Source organism: Adiantum capillus-veneris, chromosome 13 (genome assembly GCF_014529385.1).
Source record: "Adiantum capillus-veneris isolate H3 chromosome 13, ASM1452938v2, whole genome shotgun sequence".
Lineage (NCBI taxonomy): Eukaryota > Viridiplantae > Streptophyta > Polypodiopsida > Polypodiales > Pteridaceae > Adiantum > Adiantum capillus-veneris.
The window spans coordinates 120,050,447-120,071,064 of record NC_140943.1 but is presented as its reverse complement, the minus strand read 5'-3'; the positions used below and the strand labels follow the sequence as shown (position 1 = coordinate 120,071,064).

The 20,618-nt window shown below is 49.8% G+C and overlaps 1 protein-coding gene across 3 annotated transcripts in view; it reads left to right on the top strand.

The window, feature by feature from the left end:
• LOC147444761 (putative serine/threonine-protein kinase SIS8) overlaps positions 1-20,618 on the top strand; it is a 107,877-nt gene that overhangs the window by 73,443 nt on the left and 13,816 nt on the right. For all 3 annotated transcript variants that reach the window (XR_015190068.1, XM_086527294.1, XM_086527293.1), the window contains exons 5-6: positions 11,483-11,523; positions 12,173-12,241. Coding sequence is in view for 2 of the 3 variants with exons in the window: in XM_086527294.1 (XP_086383420.1) it covers positions 11,483-11,523; positions 12,173-12,241 (110 nt within the window). In the remaining variant the exon portion in view is untranslated. The remainder of the gene's footprint in view (positions 1-11,482; positions 11,524-12,172; positions 12,242-20,618) is intronic.

The window sequence follows — 20,618 nt, the reverse complement described above, 5'->3', positions numbered from 1 at the left end:
ATCGGGATTGGCCTAGAGACACCTCGTGCGGCAGCATCAGTAGCTCCCAAGGCGGCTGGCATCCCCTCAGTTCGAGTTTTGGTTAGAGACATGCTCCTGAAGGTCATCCTTCTGCCTCGGGTGAGTGGGGATTGGTTTAGACAGAGTGTGGAGTACTCGGGCCTCCCGAACCAGTGCTTCATTTGTCGACAGATGGGCGACCTAGCGAAGGCATGTCCACGGAGGAGGCCACGACCTGCACCTCAGCCTCAGCCCCAGCCACAGTCAGTAGCACAACGCACAGATTCTGAGCCACCCTCCGAGCCTGGGGCTCCAGCGGAGGAGGGGTGGCAGCAGGCCCGTGGCCGCCGACGCCAGGGGCCACAGCGACAGCCTGGCACTCAGAGTGGCCCTCAGGTGCCTACTCAGCAGCAGTGGGTTCTCACGGGGAACCGCTTTGGTCCTCTTGAGCAGGAGGAGTCCCCTACGCCATCCTCCACCTCCGCTTCACCCTCGACAGCCGCTCCCCCTTTAGAGTTCCTCTCCTCCTCCTCATCCTCATCCTCCCCCCCGCCCTTTGCTTCCATCGCCCCTTTACCTCTGTCGCCCCACCTCGCTCCTCTTCTTCTCCTCCGCTCCACCCAGCTCCTTCTCCCCCCCCCTCCTGCTCCATTTCCACAGTCGACTCAGGAGACTGGTCCCTCGCCGGCGGCTAGGAGATCTCTTGGCAGTGCCTTTGCCACGAGTCGCCTAGCGAGAGAGGGTCACCCTTCTAGGAGCCCCCTCTGCAGATTCAGACATCCTCCCTTGCAGCTATTCCTCGTGGTCTGACGAGCATTGACCTCCGACACCGCCGGGACTTCTTCGACTACGGGTTCACTCGCTTTCTCGGCGATTCCGCAGCAGATCACGAGGCAGCCTGCTTCAGGGTCCATGTTTTGTTCCTTGCTGCTAGGGGGACAGAGGCCTTGGACTCAACAGTTGGTTTCTCCTTCCCCCTATGTGGTAGGGCCGTGACAGAGTGGTCCCTCGACTCAGTGATGGGACGGTTGCATACACAGGTTCTCGAGTTCTCGAGTTCTCGAGTCCACATGGGAGAACTTGGAGTTACAGATTTGCTGCAGACTTTATGGCCACTGGCCAAGTTTGCGGTGACACCCCTAGACTCAGCAGGATGTAGGCACATTGTGGTGTATTTCTTTGCTGATGCGCAGTGTTTGCCTTGCTATGTATACATTCATGAGGACTCCTGGACAGAGGAGGTTACTTTACGCACGACTCCCTCTGCTTGGGCTTGGGTTAGGCACTCACTGCAGTCTCGCCTATTTAGAGAACGCTCGGATGCGGATTACTCCCCATCCAAGCAAGCCTCGAAGAAAGCCCGTCTTACTGCTGCGGCAGCATCTGTTCTCTCTCGCTCCTCATGAGGATAGTCTCATGGAACGTGCAGGGACTAGGTGGGCCCCAGTTTCAGCGACAGCGGGGCCGATTGCGTCAGGAGCTTCAGCGTTGCCTTGTGGGAGGAGAGATTGATCTCCTTATGCTTCAGGAGCACCATCTGTGTGAGAGCCGCATTCGGCGATGTGGTCAGATTTTGTGTGGACGATATGATACCTTTTGGTGAGCTGCTTTTGGACCTGGAGGCATCCAGGGTGTGGTATGTATGACTATTGCGGATTCATTGCAGCAGGCCATTGTGGACAGAGGGATTATTGTGCCAGGCAGGGCTCAGTGGATTACTATGCAGGTTCAGGGTGGCCTTGTGGGTTTCCTGAACATCTATGCGTCCAATGTGGCGAGTGCTCGTGCAGCGTTTTGGTCGCAGATTGTTGAGTCTTTGCCGCAGGTTGACCATTGGTGTGTAGGAGGGGACTTCAACATGTTGGAGGACCCTTCTGACAGGAGGAGGAGGAGGAGGAGGGGACTTCAACATGTTGGAGGACCCTTCTGCAGCGAGAGAGGAGGAGCAGCGTCTTAGACGAGGCATAGTTTCACTACAGAGGATGCAGGAGTAGCAACGAGACAGTCCATGGTTGGAGGAGCAGTTACAGCAGGCTCGACAGGAGCTTGCTAGCACAGAGGAGAGGCGTCATGAGTTTGCCTTTCACCGACAGGCATCTCAGTGGACTTAGGTGGGTGACAGAGTGACATGCGCTTTCTTTGAGACTGTGGCTGAGGCCTCGGCACTCGCATGCCAAGGTCAATCAGTTGAGGAGACCCGATGGGTCAGTTGTTTGTGAGCCTGAGGATATGCGTGCAGTTGCTACTGACTTTTACCGTGAGCTACTGTCGGCTGAGCCCCAGTGAGAGAGACACGATGCATGTAGGGAGCAGGTTTGGGCGCAGATGCCTTGTCTTGTGACTGAGGAGATGCGCCAGAGGCTGGAGATACATCTTCAGCTTGAGGAGCTGCACACGGCTCTTAGGGCCCTTCCTCGTGGTAGCTGTCCAGGTGAGGATGGGCTGACTCCCAACTTTGTCTTGGAGTACTGGGACCTGCTTGGCCCAGAGCTTTGTAGTGCCTTTCAGTACATTTTGCACACAGGAGTGATGCTTGATAGCATGAGTGAGGGCCTGATTTACCTCATTCGAAAGGAGGGTGGCTCCTTGGATGAGATTCGACAGTGGCGCCCCATCACCATCCTCAACTCAGCCTACAAAATTCTTGCCAAGGCTCTGAGTTTGAGGATTCAGCCACTTATGGAGAGCCTTATACATGGGACTCAGACAGGTTTTGTCAAGGAATGCAGTATCCTTGACAACATCTTCACTTTCTGGGAGGCTTCTGCCCTGGCACGGCTCCGTGGGGAGGACCTTGTGATTCTTCTTCTCGATTTTGAGAAGGCTTACGACAGAGTTGACTGGGACTTTCTAGAGGGCACTCTACGCAGGATGGGCTTCTCATATGCTTGGATCAGAGGGGTGGAAGCTTTGTACAGACAGGCTCACAGTCAGGTGCTTTTGGCAAGAGGTAGAGGTGAGCGGTTCATTCTCACACGCTCGGTCAGACAGGGGTGTTCTCTTGCCCCCTTTCTCTTTCTGTTCTATGCGGAGGCGATGAGCAGATTTTTGGTGTCACAGTAGGTTGGTATGAGGGGCTTAGCACCCCCTATTCGGGGAGATGAGCTACTGGACGCTGAGTTTGCCGATGACTAAACCTTGTACTTAGAGGGCCAGGTGGCCAATCTGCAAAACAGATGTGAGCAGGCTCTTGAGACTTTCTGTTGTGCATCGGGCGCACTGATCAACTGTAGAAAGACAGTGGCTTTCTCGGTTGGTAGTGCTGCTGTGCCAGATTGGATGCCAAGAAAGGGTTTCAGATGGATTCCCCCAGGGACTGCAGTTCGGTACTTGGGTTGTCAGGTTGGTTTGGACTTGTCCCCCGAGCAGCAGATTGCTCCTCTTCTCCTGTCGAAAGCTGCTACATTGGAGCTCAACGCGACTTTCGCTGGCTGGTAGAGTAGTAGTTGCCAACCTGGTGTTGTTGGCGACTATGTGGTACATCACTTCTTGCTGGATCTTCTCGAGTTCTTGTATCAGCCAGGTAGAGAGGCTGATCAGGAACTTCTTTTGGTTAGGTCGTGACACTCAGATTGCCCGAGCCAAGGTGGCTTGGTCGGTCATCACACTTCCTTGTTCGCAGGGAGGGCTTGGGATCATTGATCCAGCACAGCAGAGCAGAGCCCTTCTTGGGAAGTTCGTTGTCAGAGGACTTCTTCTAGGACAGGAGCCTTGGAAGGAGTTCTTGTTGCAGAGGCTTCGTGCCAGGGTGCCTCAGTCAGGAGGCCCCTGGCAACCTTCGACCAGATGGATCTTTACAGAGTTGCGCCGAGTTGGTTTGAGCAGGAGACTGGAGGACCGCTTCGCAGTGAGTTTCCTTGGATCTTGGGAGCTCTTACGGCGCGGCCTAGAGCAGAGACAGCCGACGTGCACGGAGGAGCGCCTACCACAGCCCCTCGTCTGGAACCCCATGGTTAGCATTCAGAGAGGCCACTTGGTTGGTAGTTGGCCTCATGTTTTTTGGGGTTCCATGGCAGCATGTCCAGCGGGTTCTCTAGGTGACTTGCTAGAGTTCACAGGTTTGTCAGAGGAGGTGCAGGGCTTCCAGCTACAGGGCATGAGAGGGGTGCAGAGCATGTGTCAGGACATCTCAAAGTCAGTTCTAGCTGAGTGGCTCACGCCTCCGGAGCTAGTAGCACCCTGGTGGATGGGAGCCTTCACACGACTGGAGGTTCTCATTTCAGTCAGGGCTTGCTCAGAGTCTGTCTCAGCCCTGCTCTTCGAGCTTCAGGGTGGGGGACGACTACAGCGAGTTACAGTAGAGGCCTCGCAGGTAGCAGAGTGCTGCTTTCAGAGGATCCGAGTAGTGGGGATCTGTGGGCGGATCTGCGTCATAGACCCTGACCCAACAGCTCTTGAGGCAGGACACTGGAGGCTATGGGATTGGGAGAGTTGTCCGTTGGCACGAGTAAAGTGGGATCCTGGTGAGTGTCTATGGAGGGACCCCTTCTCTTCTGCAGAGCACCTAGGAGTCCCTTTCTTTCAGTGCACTGTTCGACTGGGACGTCATATACTAGCAGCACAGAGAGAGGCCCTCCCCGCTGCAGCACGTCATTGGCAAGAGGGTCTCACAGTCGAGTTCTTGGCAGACTTTTGGGAGAGGTTGTGGGACTCCAGACAGCCGCGGCGAGGCACCTTGTTTGAGTGGTTGGTTGCACATAGAGCCACAACAGTTGGGAGTTGGCTTGCGCATAGTGGTCTTTCGGCCACATGTGCAACTTGTGACCATTTGGTGGAGAGTCAGCGTCATTGTCTTTGGGACTGTCCCTCGGCCCAGCAGGTGTGGCTACGAGTTCTTCGGCTGATGCCTGCTCTCTCCACGGCTCGACAGTACACTTGGGGGGCGGCGGCTTGGTCCACCCTCACGGGCCCTTCACTTCAGTTTGAGCTATCATCCACCAGCAGGATGATAGTGCTGCAGAGGGGGGGGGGGGGGGGGGGGGGGGACCTACACTTCAGCCTGCTACAGAGCTTACTCCACAGGAGTGGTGCAGTGAGAGAGAGGAGTGTTGGGAGCTCATCAGTGGCTTGACACTTTGGTTCATCTGGCGGGCACGGTGTTTCCGCATCTTTGAGCCTCGCCGTGTGCCACCAGCAGAGACTTCGTGACTTTTGGCTAGAGCTGATCGATACTCTCAGAGGACAGCTTGAGGGACTACAGGGCAGCTCCGACCGCATGCGGGAGCGCCGCGAGGCTTTCCTTCGACTCTGGCGTCCTTGGCCTTTCTACACCATAGTCCAAGGGGTGCTCAGATGGCACTACTCTCCACGTGTGTGGCTCTTCCCTCCTTCCATCTCTTGATTTAGCCTCATTGTATGTATGCTGTTTTTTCATTGGGAGAGTCTCCCCATCATGCTTGTTGTAGCCCTCTCTTGCAGAGGTGGTTGTAGCCCTATGGGCAGTTTTCTTTAACTAATAGAAGGATCTTTTTCTAAAAAAAAATTTCACAATGGTACGGAATTGACACTCCTGAAATATGGGGCTTTCGTGACAACGCATCAGCCACCGTGTCCTTTTTCCCTTGCACATGCACAATCTGAAAATGGAACATTGAAAAGATGTTTGCCCATTGCATGTGCTGCTCAGATAACTTCGTTTGTGTGAGAAAATATCGCAAGGTTCGATGGTCTGTTTGGACAACAAAATCAGCCCCTAGCAGATAGTGTTTCCAACTAGTGAGAGCATGAATTATCGCCAGCAATTCTTTCTCATAGACTTGCAAGTTCCTTTCAGTCTTCAAAAGAATTCTACTCTCATATGCGAGCACTTGGCCATTCTGCATTAGAACTGCGCCAAGACTATGGCCACGCGCATCACACTGAACAACAAAAGGTTTTGAAAGATCTGGCAAAATGATTACCGGATCTGAAGTCAGCTTCTCTTTTAAGTGTTTGAAGGCTAAAATTTTCTTGGCTGTCTACTTGAAAGTAACTCCTTTTCCTTGCAGTGCATGGAGTGGAGAAGCAATCTCAACAAAATTTCGGATGAACCTCCTGTAGTAAGAACATAAGCCTGGAAAGCTTCGAATGTCATGTACGGACTTCAAGTCTGGCCATGAGCTAATTGCTTCCACTCTGGCGGGATCCATGCGTACGCCATCCTTTGAAACAATGTGCCCAAGGAAGTGAATCTCTTCCAAAAAGAATTCACTCTTCTTCGCATTAATGAGTAGCCTGTTCTTGCGTAGCTCATTGAAAACTGCGGTTAAGTGATCCCTATGCTCCTCTTCAGACTTTGAGTAGACAGTCATGTCATCAAAGAAGGTACCCACAAAGTTTCTATGTGGTCTAAAAATTCTGTCCATCGTTCTATTAAACGTGGCAGGAGCATTTGTGAGACCAAATGGCATGACAAGAAACTCATAGAGACCAAATGTTGTCCTGAACGCAGTCTTATGGACATTTTCTGGCCTAATGCGTATCTGATGGTAGCCACTCGTTAGGTCTATCCTCGTAAACAATGACGCTCCCTCAAGCCGATCAAGAATGTCATCTATCCTCGGTATGGGGAACCTGTTCTTGATGGTTTTCTTATTCAAGGCGCGATGGTCAATGCACATGCGCCATGAACCATCCTTCTTCTGCACTAAGAGTACATGCGAACAAAAAGGGGATGAACTGGGCTGAATCAACCCCTTCTCTAAAAGCTCGTTGACCTGACTCATAATCTCTTTCTGCTGGGCTGCACTAACCCTGTATGGTGGTCTATTCGGTGGACTAGAACCTGGCACAAGATCTATGGTTTGATCCTCAGGTCTCTCAGGAGGTAACTCCCCCGGCAAAGAGTCCGAAAAACAATCACTGAAACCACTCTAAAAAGTTGACCTGTCTTTATCTAAGGTAGACAAATTAGATACAACTTGAGGTACTTCTTTTGCAAAGATCAAGTATGTAAAAAGATGATTCTTTATTACAGATGAAATAGCAGAAGCAGAAACAATTGGAACAGACTCGCCTTTAAGCTTTACATCAAGGACATGAGTCTTTCCTCTATGTACAAGGGTAATCTTTTTGTTGTAAGTATCCACCATAGCATGCAACCTGTAACACCATGGGATACCAAGTAACACATCACAACCCTAAAGTGGCATAATATGAAATTCTTCCGCATCCACATAGCTCTGAATGTGCAGACGAAGCTTCCCCAAAATGGGAGTAACAGGCTTTGAATGACCTGGGCATGCCAAACCTGCTTCCCCTGTCATACCCATCTCCTCTGCACGAATGCCCAACTTTGATGCCAATTCTGGTGATACGAAATTTGCACGGGCTCCTGGATCAAAGAAAACCAGCACTGTCTGGACTCTAACTTTACCCCAAGCTTTGCATAGCTCTGTGGCATCTGTGTTTGGCTGGTCTCCAACCAAATCTGGAACAAGTCTTGCACTTGGCTTTGGCTTCTTGCCTTTATGGTCTGACTTGTCATCCTTATCCTGTGACTTCTTCTGTGGGCATTCATTTGCAAAATGTCCTTCCTATTCACAAATGTAGCATTTCTTGGCCTCCCTAAGAGCTTTCCTTTCTTCAAAGGTTTTGCCAGAAAAATGCCTTTTTTGTCCTTGTCCTCGTCTCGAAGAAGATTTAGAATGTTTCTTGGACGTATCAGCTTCTTCAGTGGAGGGCTTCTTTGCGGGAGGCTCAGAAGGCTTTGCTGCAACATTGGCCTTGGCTGAAAACTGTTTGCCCTGGGACCCTTTCTTGTGGCTATTAAATCCATCAGAATCTCCCTTCGACAGATTGTTGGCCACTCTTGCATTCTCTATCAACTGAAACATATTCATGACAATAGTCTTTGTGCAGTAGTCCTTGATTTTCTTGGGCAATCCGCACAATACTTCTCAATCTGTTTTGACAATGGCACAAACCTATAAGAGGTGACTGACAACAGTGCGGCCCAAAAATGTTTTTTTGTATTCTTCCAGATTCGCACACTGTTTAGCATTCAACTCGTGCCATTCTGTTATCACATCCACTTCAAAAGTGTTTGTCAACCATGCAGGTGCAAAAAGCTGTTTCAATTGGACCCACGTTGTTGGGGCTAGACCCTGGTTCAACAATGTGGTCCACCATTGAAGCGCATTCCCTTTCAAGAAAGTGGCAGCCTTGCGTATCTTTGAAGATTCTTTGAAGTTGCCTCCAGCATAAGCTGCATCGAACTGTCGTATGAAGGTCAAAGCCTTCAATTGGTCCTCAGTTCCTCTGAAAGTTTGAAACTTCACTCCCTGCCCACCTTCCTTGTAATCCTTAGGTTGACTCAAAGGAGCCACATTATCATAAACAGGTGCGTGTAACAGTGGTGCTCCATGATTGTTCATAAGTTATGTTGGTTGTTTTTGAAAGATTTTAGAACCATTTGCTTTTGGAACTCATTGCTTTTGAGTTTAACTGCTTTTGGGGGCTCTGTTTTTGGTATCCCTTTGTAAGAATAAAAGGAGCCCAAGGGTCTCACTCTCCAGAGCATCTGGACGTAGAGTCTGAGAGCTGAGGACCCGCGGGAGTTGTACTTTGCTCAAAGCTGAATACAAAAATAAATACCGAAATTGGCGCCAGTCTCTGGGGCCAATCTCTCTTGGCATGGAACTACGCCGGGCCGTGTCGACTCAATTGAATTGTGACTTGTCTGTGAAGTGGTTCAAGCGAATCTCTCTCGTGTCACGACAGATTCTAGTCTTGGGTGCTTCAGAGCAGGGCCGATTTCTCTTCTATTGGTAACTGGGAAATTCGATCCTTCTTCTCGCGGCACATATGGATTTACAAAAGAATCAGAAGACTCTACCTGCCACCTCTGAAGCGAGCGGCAGTACAGAAAATTCAAGTGGATTAGTAGAGAACGAGAGCGAGTCCCCTCGGCCTACGCAGTATCAACTCATGGAGATGCAACGTCAACAACAGGTTGATGAATGTGCAAAGCTGTGCTCCAATTCGCCAAGGATCCACAATATGCCAAATTTTTGACGCGACACCCGATGGTTGAAGTGCATACTCATTGACAGAAAGCCATTGAGTTGCCAATAAAACCGACAATCAAGAAACCTCCTACTCCAAGGATGTTCAACGAAGAAGAACTCAATGATGTCGTCGAAACACGAATTAATCAACTTCTAGACGCGAAGAAGCCATCGAAGAAGCAATTGAAGAAGCGCAACAAGGGGATTGACTGCCCCGGTTACTTGGCCATCAATCTTCTTTTGCAATTGCACGAAAACAAAAGCAGCACGGACGTTTTGAAGGACTATCCAATTATTCTTCTTCTTCTGACAGCTCTTCTAGCTCTTCCTCTTCCGACTCGAGTGAGGAGGACAGAAAGGGCAAGAAGTGAAGCAAGAATCAAGGTTTTGGAAGGCTATTTGGGAGAACATTGACACTCGGTTGCAATTCTCGTCATCATTCCACCCGCAGACAGATGGGCAATTTAAGATAGCCAATTGAGTGGTTTTGGATTTATTGAAGTCTTACATCTCTGATCAGAAGACTCAATGGGAAAAATATTTACCTTTGGTGGAATTTGTCTACAATAACACGGTTCACTCTTCTACGGGGAAGGCGCCATTTGAGGTAATCGAAGGTGCTAAGAAGGTCCTGCACTTTCTATACCAAAAACAAGATTTTTGAAGCCGATCAATATACAAGGGACACTGCTTTGCCAAGATTTGAGAGGCTCTACAGAAATCTCAAGCACGACACAAGAAGGCAGCGGATCGACATTTACGTGACTTGAAGTTGAAGGAAGATGATTGGGTGCTTTTACGTTTTGAGAAGGCACGCCTAAGGAAACGAAAGGGAAAGGAGCGGCTTTTTCCAAAGCTTAGCGTGAGATATTATGACGCTTTCCAGATTAAAGAAAAGATAAATGATGTATCCTTCAGACTTAAGTTGCCAGATACTTGGAAGATTCACAATGCATTTCATGTGAGTCTGTTGAAACCCTTTAAGGGTAAGGTGCCGGTTGATGGAAAGCTTGATGAGCAACCCGAAGTGGAAGAGAGCGAGGAGATACTCATTTCAGAACAGATTTTAGCAGACAAAGAAAGAAAAGTGAAAGGTAAAGTGATTTGGCGGTTCTTAGTAAAATTTAAGAACTATCCGACATTGGATGCGAAGTGGATGGAGGAGGAGGACCTAGTAGATACTCCTCAGATTCTAGACTTGGGGTGCCCAAGTTTGTTACAATCAGCCCAACGTTTTTGAACCAGATCAACCTTAGCGATTTTTGCAAGACATCAGCGCGACAGATTCTAGACTTGGGGTGCCCAAGTTTGTTACAATCAGCCCAGCGTTTTTGAACCAGATCAACCTTAGTGATTTTTGCAAGACATCAGCATCAACATCATCATTCAATATTCAACATTTAGCCATCGTATCAACATTTGTGCAAGTAATCTAAAGCAAGTATTGGCTCTGACAACTGAGCAGGAGATCTGAATTAAAATTCTTAAACTCTTCCGTTGCACCTAACAAGAAGCCAGATCTATAACGATCCCTTGTAAACCTCATTTTTGTGATACAAAAGCAAACGCGGTGGGGGGCCCTTGAAAGGGTTGGTTGGGACCTCATTCTAGTATCCATCTCTGTTCGGTTTGCATTCTCTCGAAAATAACATTCTCCTCTCCCCATCTCTCTATTTTCTTCACGAGTGCTAAGGTATATTCTGTAAGTAAGAAAGAACAAGTAGCTAGCAATTGAGCAAGAAGTGGTGTTCGTGTTAGTGTGAAATATGATTCTTGTGTCAGTGTATCATTTTTGTGTGATAGGGATTGAGTGCTTTTGTTCTCACAAGGTAAAAAAGAAAATTGAAAATTGGAGGTCTTGGGATCAATGAAACCACTAGCGGAGGAGAGTCAGGTTCTAAATTGTTTCATTCTTCGGGTGTCTTGATTTTGTGTATTACACGAGTGTTTTAGCTGCTCCTCCTGTTCGTAAGTTCTTACTTTTCTGGCCTTATGGAAGTACACATAGAAATTGGTGTAAAAGAAAAAACTTAAAATTTCAAATATTCACTATCATTTGTGTTAGACTAGAAGTTCCTAATAGATATGCTGAAGTCATCACTTGGAATCAGAGTTTAAATGACTTCGCCGTTATTTGTTAGAGAAATTCTGATAACTGGGCTTTCATCTCTCATTAGGGTTTGTTACTTGATGTTGATTGCTACTGTCTTCAAATGGAGGCTAAACAATTTTTTAACTAGAACAGAGTGACAAGCATGAAGCCACATATATGTTTTAGAGTCTCACATTCTTTTCTTAATGTGTGAACAGTTTTTTTGGCTGTAGTACTGATTTAGGAAGTGTTTACTGAGGATCACTTAGAGTCGCACATTCTTTTCTTAATGTGCGAACAGTTTTTTTGGCTGTAGTATTGAATGAGGAAGCTTTTATTGAGGATCACTTCATATTGTTTGCATTCTTATTTTTTTTGTATCTTGCCATTTTTTTGGAGACAGGATCATATGGAGAGGTTTATCATGGAGTTTGGCATGGAACGGTATGTCCCAATTTATTTGTTCACCTTTGTAAGGTGATTTTAAGTAGTGTTAAATGCAGTATCGTTGTAGGTGCAAGTTTCAATTTTGTTTAATATATAAAAGCTTGAGTTTATCTATTTGGAGCTGTCGTTTTCATCGAGCAGAATGTACATGCATATAATTAAGCTCGTGGTGTGAACTTTGACCTTCAGCATTATGACATGGTTTACTGCGAGTCACCTAAGGGCACATGCTTGTTGAGTTCTTGCAGAAGATGACCATTGTGCATTTGTACACCTGTTTTGATTGTTCGGTTTTGGACCATGCTGTTGTCTGTTGTTTACTATTTTGGATCATGGCAAGCCTACAATGATCTAGGAGTTTCCTTTGTATGTGAAAGTTTCAGTAGGTGCACTGCACTCATTTACACAGTGCCTATCATGAGTTTTTTGCCTCGTAGATGTTTCCAACTTTTTGTGGAGTATTGTGTCCAACATTTTATTCACGTTTGGCGTTTGATCAGTTTCGTGGTAACAAGTATATTATGGAAGCTCTGTACTTCGTTTTTTTCAGTAACTACTGTCATGCCTCTTTTACCTTGTCTGTAGTGAGTCAATGGAGGTGGGCGCAACTTATTAAAAGTTCTCTTTTTATCATTGTCTTGACTAGGAGGTTGCTGTAAAAAAGTTTTTGGATCAAGATATTTCGGGCGATGCATTAAAAGAGTTTCGAAGAGAGGTAACTTCGGGAATTTGTTTGCGGTTTTCCTTCAGACTAGGGGTTCTGGTAGCAAAGCTTGCATGATTTTCCCTTCCAACTTATGGGCTTCTTTGACAAGCCTTGCATTTATTTTCTAAATGCCTTCAGAACCTTACTTGTGAAATTGTGATCTTAATTTTATAAAGATGTGGCAAAATGTGATAGTGTAACCTTTGAATCTAGATAGATCAGTGTTCTACTTTTAGGTATTGCAAAAATCGCCTTCATATGGTTTTAAAGTGTATGACCTGTACCTAGAGCACAAAAAGGAACAGGGTCTCTTTGACTTTGTGTGCTTTATTACTATGCCTCTTTTTGCATATTTGATAATACAACTCTCTCTCTCTCTCTCTCTCTCTCTCTCGGGAGGTTTGGAGAGGATGTTTTTGCAGGTTCAGTTCCAGGAACCTCGGACAAAGTTATGGCGCTTTGATACCTTAGTAGCCTCAGCTATGTTGTATGTGGTGCAGATATGGGGACCTTCTGTAGGCCAGGATGGGGACCTTCTGTAAGCCAGGATGGTTGGAGACGTATGGAGAGGCCTCAGCTATGTTGTATGTGGTGCAGATATGGGGACCTTCTGTAGGCCAGGATGGTTGGAGACGTATGGAGAGGCCCTTGGTATCTACGATCTCTCGACTGATCAAAGCCAAGGCCTCCGTACCCCATGCTATCATTCGAGCAGAGCTAGCTGCCCCTCCTATGGAGATTGAGGCGCTTACCAGATCAGTCTCCTTTGTGCACAACTTGTGGGATACTACTAGAGACAAATATGCTAGATTGGCCCTTGAGTCTTCCAGACAGTTAGCTCTTCAGGGGGACACTGCATGCCGGTATGCACAGATGACATCATGGTTTTAGACGCATGGTTTCACCATGGATAGGCTGCCCCCTTTCCAGTACTCTCTTAAGGCACCCTCGATGTCTCTTACACGGGTGGAGATTACTAGACTCATTCGTCAGGACCTGATCCAGCTGGATACGAGGAGGACATGGATAGAGCCGCCATAGGAGTTGGGCACGAAGATGGCTTTCTATAGAGAGCATCTTCTCCACCTCATAGGAGATGGGTTTGTGATTCGACCCTGCTACATGGACACACATATGTCTCATGGTTTGCGGTGTGCCATTGGTCAAATACACACATCCTCACATCAGCTGGAGATTGAGACTGGTAGATTTAGAGGGATACCAGCAGATAGCAGGATATGCCGCTGATGCCAGTTAGAGCCAGAGACAAAGCTACATTACATATGTCAATTTTTTTTTTCCGAGAAAAAGATTCTTCTATTAGTTAATGAAAACTGCCCATAGGGCTACATCCACCTCTGCAAGAGAGGGCTACAACAAGCATGATGGGGAGACCCTCCCAATGAAAAAACAGCATATATACAATGGGGCTAAATCATGAGATGGGAGGAGGGAAGATCCACACAGGTGGACAGTAGTGCCATCTGAGCACCCCCTGGACCATGGTGTAGAAAGGCCCAGGGCGCCAGAGTCGAAGGAAAGCCTCGTGGCGCTCCCGCATGCGGTCGTAGCTGCCCTGTAGTCCCTCAAGCTATCCTCTGAGAGTATGGATCAGCTCTAGCCAAAAGTCACGAACAGTCTCTGCTGGTGGCACAGGGCGAGCCTCAAAGATGCGGAAACAACGGGCTCGCCAGATGAACCAGAGAGCTAGGCCGCTGACGAGCTCCCAGCACTCCTTTCTCTCACTGCACCACTCCTGTGGAGTAAGGTCTGTAGCAGGCTGGAGTGTAGGTCGCCCCCCCTGTATCAATATCATCCTGCTGGTGGAAGATAGCTCAAACTGCAGTGCCAGGCCCGTGAGGGTGGACCAAGCCGCTGCCCCCCAAGTGTACTATCGAGCCGTGGAGAGGGCAGGCATCAGCCGAAGAACTCGTAGCCACACCTGCTGGGCCGAAGGACAGTCCCAAAGACAGTGTCGCTGACTCTCCACCAATTGGTCACAGGCTGTACATGCGGCCGAGAGACCACTATGCACAAGCCAGCTCCCTACTGCTGTGGCTCTGTGTGCAACCAACCACTGGAACAAAGTGACGCGCCTCGGTTGTCTAGAGTCCCACAGCCTCTGCCAAAAAGCTGCCAAGAACTCAACTGTGAGACCCTCCTCCTGCCAATGCCGTGCTGCAGCGGGGCGGGCCTCTCTCTGCGCTGCAAGTATATGACGTCCAAGCCGAACAGTGTACTGAAAGAAAGGAACTCCTTGGCGGTCTGCAGAAGAGAAGGGGTCCCTCCAAAGACACTCACTAGGATCCCACTGTACTCGTGCCAGTGGACAGCACTCCCAAGCCCATAGCCTCCAGTGTCCTGTCTCGAGAGCTGCTGGGTCAGGGTCTATGGCGCAAGTCCTCCCACAGATGCCCACAACTCGGATCCTCTGGAAACAACACTCTGCTACCTGCGGGGCCTCTACTGTAACTCGCTGTAATCGTCCCCCACCCTGAACCTCGAAGAACAGGGCTGGGACAGTCTCTGAACAAGCCGTGACTGAGATGAGAACCTCCAGTCCTGTGAAGGCTCCCATCCATCGGGGTGCTATTGGCTCGAGAGGCGTGAGCCACTCAGCTGGAACTGACTCTGAGATGTCCCGACACATGCTCTGAACCCCTCTCATGCCCTGTAGCTGGACACCCTGCACCTCCTCTGACAAACCTGTGAACCATAGTTACATGGGACGGCGGGTCGGGGTCGGGAACGGGGTCGGGATGGCAAAAGTCAGGAAACGGGGACGGGGTCGGAACGGCAAAAAAAAAAAAGAGAGTTTTTTGGCATTTTTTGACCTACACACATGCCACACACATAGAGCATTACTTTGACCATAAATTTACACTAAATAGACCAAAGAACACGAGTCATATAGGCTGAAATGTGCTAATAAAACATCGATGATCGATGGATACAAAATGAGAAGTGCATGCCACAAGGGCTCAAGAGTCAAAAAGCCTAGGGCTCCGGCTCGGGAGGCTCGCATTGAGGCTCGAAATCCTCCTCTAGCTCCTCCAAAAGAGTATCGGCCATAGATGGATTCTCTTGTGCCATCTCCCACTCAGTGAAAGGATCTGCCTTGTGTGTGATGCTCTTGGCAAGCATGCGCAAGTTAGCGCTCACAAACACCAAATCATTGGCCCTCTGAACGCCAAGGCGATTCCTCTTCTTAGAGGCAATGTGGCTGTACACACTCCATAGTTGCTCCAAGCAACTAGTGGTACATGCTTGGCTAAGGACACGAACAGCCAAGCGCTGCAAATGTGGGCCATCTCCTCCATAGTCCTCCCACCACAAAACCGAGCCAATCTTGTTGCGATCAAGCTGTGCATCTACACATCCATAGGAGCCCTTCTTTTGCCTGTAGTTGAGTAGCTCGTCTCTAATCTTGCGCCTAATGTCACTGCTAGGCTCAAGGCGCTCCAATGCAAGCCGCCATCCTTTGCTCACCTCCTTGTCGGTCTCTTGACGCCTTCCTTGAAACTCAGGGTCAAGCACATAAGCTGCCGCATGAAGTGGAGAGTAGTATCCATTCCACCTCGACTCACACAAGCCATGAATCTCCGCATACTGAACAGGGTCAGGCACAAGCTTCTCAAGTGGATCTATCATCCGATCCATGGCTTCGTAGACTTTGCCAATGCATGGCTGCAAGCCATCCACCACTCGAAGTAGGTGTAGAATAGGCTTGACCATGGCGTCAAGAGTCTTCACCTCCTCCCACCAAGCGGCGTCATCGGCCCATTCTCGGCATTTCAATCCTACTGCTGATGTAGACTCCGGCATGGCCTGGAACTCATCACTGAGAAAGAGGCCCCTTAAGGCTCCGCCACATGTAGACAAGCGGCCTAGCACAAGCCAATTGAATGCAAATCTTGTCTCTGAATATTTGAGCAAAGACAACTGGCTCCTCTTTGAGAATTCATGGCGCACTTTTTGATGGTTGAGCACAAAGGAGACAATTCGAGAGGCGTCACCAATTGTGGGTGAAATCCATGACAAGTTCCCTATGTCCTTGAGGAGGTTATTGAGGCAATGCGCCATGCAAAATGTGACATGGATGCTGGGATACATGCCATGCCCTCAATGATAGCTCCGGCTGCCCTATTTGACGCCTCTCCATCTGCAACCATACAAAGGACATTCTCCGGGCCGGTGATCTCTATGGTGCTTGTCCACTCCGCAGCAAGCATCTCGGCGGCCTTGCCACTATTGGATGCATCATGTGACTCCACAAAGTACATCTCCCCCCGAGAGTAGGCCACCACCCCGTGGATGGACCGCTTGCGGGTGTCGCTCCATCCATCTACAAGAAGAGAGACGCCATTGGTCTCCCACAAATCCTTTGTTGCTTGGGCCGCTTGCTCCACGGCAAGCTTCTCTTTGTCAAGAAGGGTGGTGCGAAGCCTCTCCGATGAAGGTGGCACATAAGAGGAGCCATATTCCCCTATTTTCGTAACCATGGTTCGAAAGTATGGAGACCTATCCACACAAAATAGAGCATGTTGCGTTAGTATGGAGAATCGAGAAATTATAACCCATTATGAATACAAAATGGAAGATTGCAATGTGCATATGCCAAGGGAAACTCATCGCGAAGCATGGAAGGCAATGTGGTCGTGGAAGAAGAATCAGGCAACCGACCTATCTACCTCTTCGTTCAATTTAGGATTCCAATTTTCGTTGAGAGTGGTTTGGCGATGCGGAAGGGAAGAGGACGGTGTAGATCCATGGCTCTTGAAGGTTCGAGAGATGTCGTCAAGGTTGGCTTCCCTTTGCTCTCGCGGTGTCGCCGTGGCGGAGGGATCAACGGCAACAAAACGGCGCCTCTTGGCCGCTTCCGCAACCTCATACACCGTGAGTTTCTCAAGAAGATCCAACCTCTTCTCGGGAGCTACATGAGGGCAAAACTTCACCTCGTGACCGGGTTCATGAAGAAGATGGGCTCGCACTTTGTTTGAACCACCCGATCTCTTGTATGGACATAGCTTGCACGTCCATGGTCTTGCACCGCCACCTTTGCCACGCGAGCTAAAGTCGACTTCATCCCACCACGACCACGTTTGCACGGTGGGCCTCCTTCGAGAAGAAGCGGCTTGAGAAGTGGAGTTGGCTTGAGATGACATGATGGTGGAGAGACTCGAGAGAGTAGAGCTTAGAAGTTAGAAGGGTTAGAGGAGAGCTTGTGTGGAGAGAGAGTAAAGGAGAGCTTCAAAGTGGGTAGAAGAGGGAGAGGAGAGCTTCAAAGTTCAAACTTGAGCCTTGAGCTTGAGGGAAATGGAATGAGCTTGAGCCTTGAGCTTGAGGGAAATGGAATGAGCATTGAGCATTGAGACTATGAGTATTAAGAGGCCCAAGGGAGCCTTTTATAGCCTCCCAAGGGCCAAGGCTTAAAAAATATGGCAGTTGGGGCTGCACAGAGCCGTTGCAAACGGTAAAAAACGGTCACTTTTTTGAATCCGACCCCGGCCGACCCCTACCGTCCCCGTCCGTCCCCGGTCCGTCCCCCCTGCGACTTGCCCGTCCGGCCCGTTTTCCGTCCGTCCCTCGACGTTCCCAGCCGTTCCCGGCCCGGTTACGGCCGTTCCCCGGCCCTAGGGCCCGTCCCCCCCGTCCCTTGTAACTATGCTGTGAACTCTAGCCAGTCACCTAGAGAGCGCGCTGGACCTGCTGCCATGGGACCCCAAGAAACATGAGGCCTACTCCCAACCAAGTGGCCTCTCTGAGTGCTAACCATGGGGTTCCAGACGAGGGGCTGTCGTAGGCGCTCCTCCGTGCATGTCGGCTGTCTCTGCTCTAGGCCACGCCGTAAGAGCTCCCAAGAGCGAAGCAAACTCACAGCGAATCGGTCCTCCAGTCTCCTGCTCAAACCAACTCGGCGCAACTCTGTAAAGATCCATCTGGTCGAAGGTTGCCAAGGGCCTCCTGACTGAGGCACCTTGGCACGAAGCCTCTGTAGCAAGAACTCTTTCCAGGGCTCCTCGCCTGGAAGAAGTCCTTTGACGACGAACTTCCCAAGAAGGGCTCTGCTCTGCTGTGCTGGATCAATGATCCCAAGCCCTCCCTGAGAACAAGGGAGTGTGATGACCGACCAAGCCACCTTGGCTCGAGCAACCTAAGTGTCGCGACCTGACCAAAGGAAGTTCCTGATCAGCCTCTCTACCTGGCTGATACAAGAACTCGAGAAGATCCAGCAAGAAGTGATGTACCACATAGTTGCCAACAACACCTGGTTGGCAACTACTACTCTACCAGCCAGCGAAAGTCGTGCTGAGCTCCAGTGTAACAGCTTTCTCCCCATGGACAGGAGAAGAGGAGCAATCTGTTGCTCGGGGGACAAATCCAAACCAACCTGACAACCCAAGTATCGAACTGCAGTCCCTGGAGGAATCCACCTGAAACCCTCTCGTGGCATCCACTCTGGCACAGGAGCACTGCCAACCGAGAAAGCCACTGTCTTTCTCCAGTTGATCAGTGCGCCCGATGCACAGCAGAAGGTCTCTAGAGCTGCCCACACCTGTGTAAATTGGCCTCCTGGCCCTCTTAAGTACGAGGCTGAGTCGTCGGCAAACTCAGCGTCCAGAAGCTCATCTCCCCGTATAGGGAGTGCTAAGCCCCTCAAACCAACCTGCTGTGACACCAAAAATTTTCTCAAGGCCTCCGCATAGAACAGAAAGAGAAAGGGGGCAAGAGAACACCCCTGTCTGACCGAGCGTGTGAGAATGAACCGCTCACCTCTACCTCCTGCCAAAAGCACCCGACTGTGAGCCTATCTGTACAAAGCTGACACCCCTCTGATCCAAGCATCTGAAAAGCCCATCCTGCGAAGCGTGCCCTCTAGAAAGTCCCAATCAACTCTGTCGTATGCCTTCTCAAAATCGAGAAGAAGAATCACAAGGTCCTCCCCACGGAGCCGTGCCAAGGCAGAAGCCTCCCAGAAAGTGAAGATGTTGTCAAGGATACTGCGTTCCTTGACAAAACCTGTCTGAGTCCCATGTATAAGGCTCTCCAAAAGTGGCTGAATCCTCAAACTCAGAGCCTTGGCAAGAATTTTGTAGGCTGAGTTGAGGATGGTGATGGGGCGCCACTGACGAATCTCATCCAAGGAGCCACCCTCCTTTGGAATGAGGTAAATCATGCCCTCACTCATGCTATCCGGCATCACTCCTGTGTGCAGAATGTACTGAAAGGCACTACAAAGATCTGGGCCAAGCAAGTCCCAGTACTCCAAGAAGAAGCTGGGAGTCAGCCCATCCTCACCTGGACAGCTACCACGAGGAAGGGCCCTAAGAGCCGTGCGCAGGTCCTCAAGATGAAGAGGTATCTCCAGCCTCTGGCGCATCTCCTCAGTCACAAGACAAGGCATCTGCGCCCAAACCTGCTCCCTGCATGCATCGTGTCTCTCTGACTGGGGCTCAGCCGACAGTAGCTCACGGTAAAAGTCAGTAGCAACTGCACGCATATCCTCAGGCTCACAAGCAAGTGACCCATCGGGTCTCCTCAGCTGATTGACCTTGGCATGCGAGTGCCGAGGTTCTACTGTCTCAGAAAAAACACCTGTCACTCTGTCACCTACCTGAGTCCACTGAGATGCCTGTCGGTGAAAGGCAAACTCATGGCGCCTCTCCTCTGTGCAAGCAAGCTCCTTTCGAGCCTGCTGTAACTGCTCCTCCAACCATGGACCGTCTGGCTGCTGCTCCTGCATCCTCTGTAGTGAAGCAATGCCTCGTCTGAGACGCTGCTCCACCTCTCTCGCTGCAGCCCGTCGAGCCAAAGACTTTTGGAGAAAAAAGTGGCTAAGCTGAGCTAGGCCTAAGGCCACTCTGTCTGCCGGTAGAGCGTGGCTGTCCATGCCCTCTGTCCAAAGAGCCTCTACCCTCCCTCTGAGTGCTGTGTCCAACAAGACCCGCTCTGGGATGCGAAGCATCGTGCTCCCACTCCTCTGCCTGTCTGCCACTGTGAGGATCACTGGTGCATGGTCCGAGAAGGATGTCCCTGCCAGGATGCCCACTGATCCCCCCAAGTCACTGAAGTGGTCACTAGTGTAGAAGCGATCTATCCGCGATAGATTCACTCCTCCCACTTTGCAGTCTGATCTAGAGAAGGCAAGACTCTATGGAGGCCTCACAATTTACAAAGCCAGAATGCTGCCATGTATCCGAGACCCTCAAAGTCATACACAACCTCTCCCAAGCTGCTAACGCGACTCCGTGCATAGTAGCATGGCTGCCTCCGATCTTGTCAGAGGGGTCCTCCAACATGTTGAAGTCCCCTCCTACACACCAATGGTCAACCTGTGGCAAAGACTCAACAATCTGTGACCAAAACTCTGCACGAGCACTCGCCA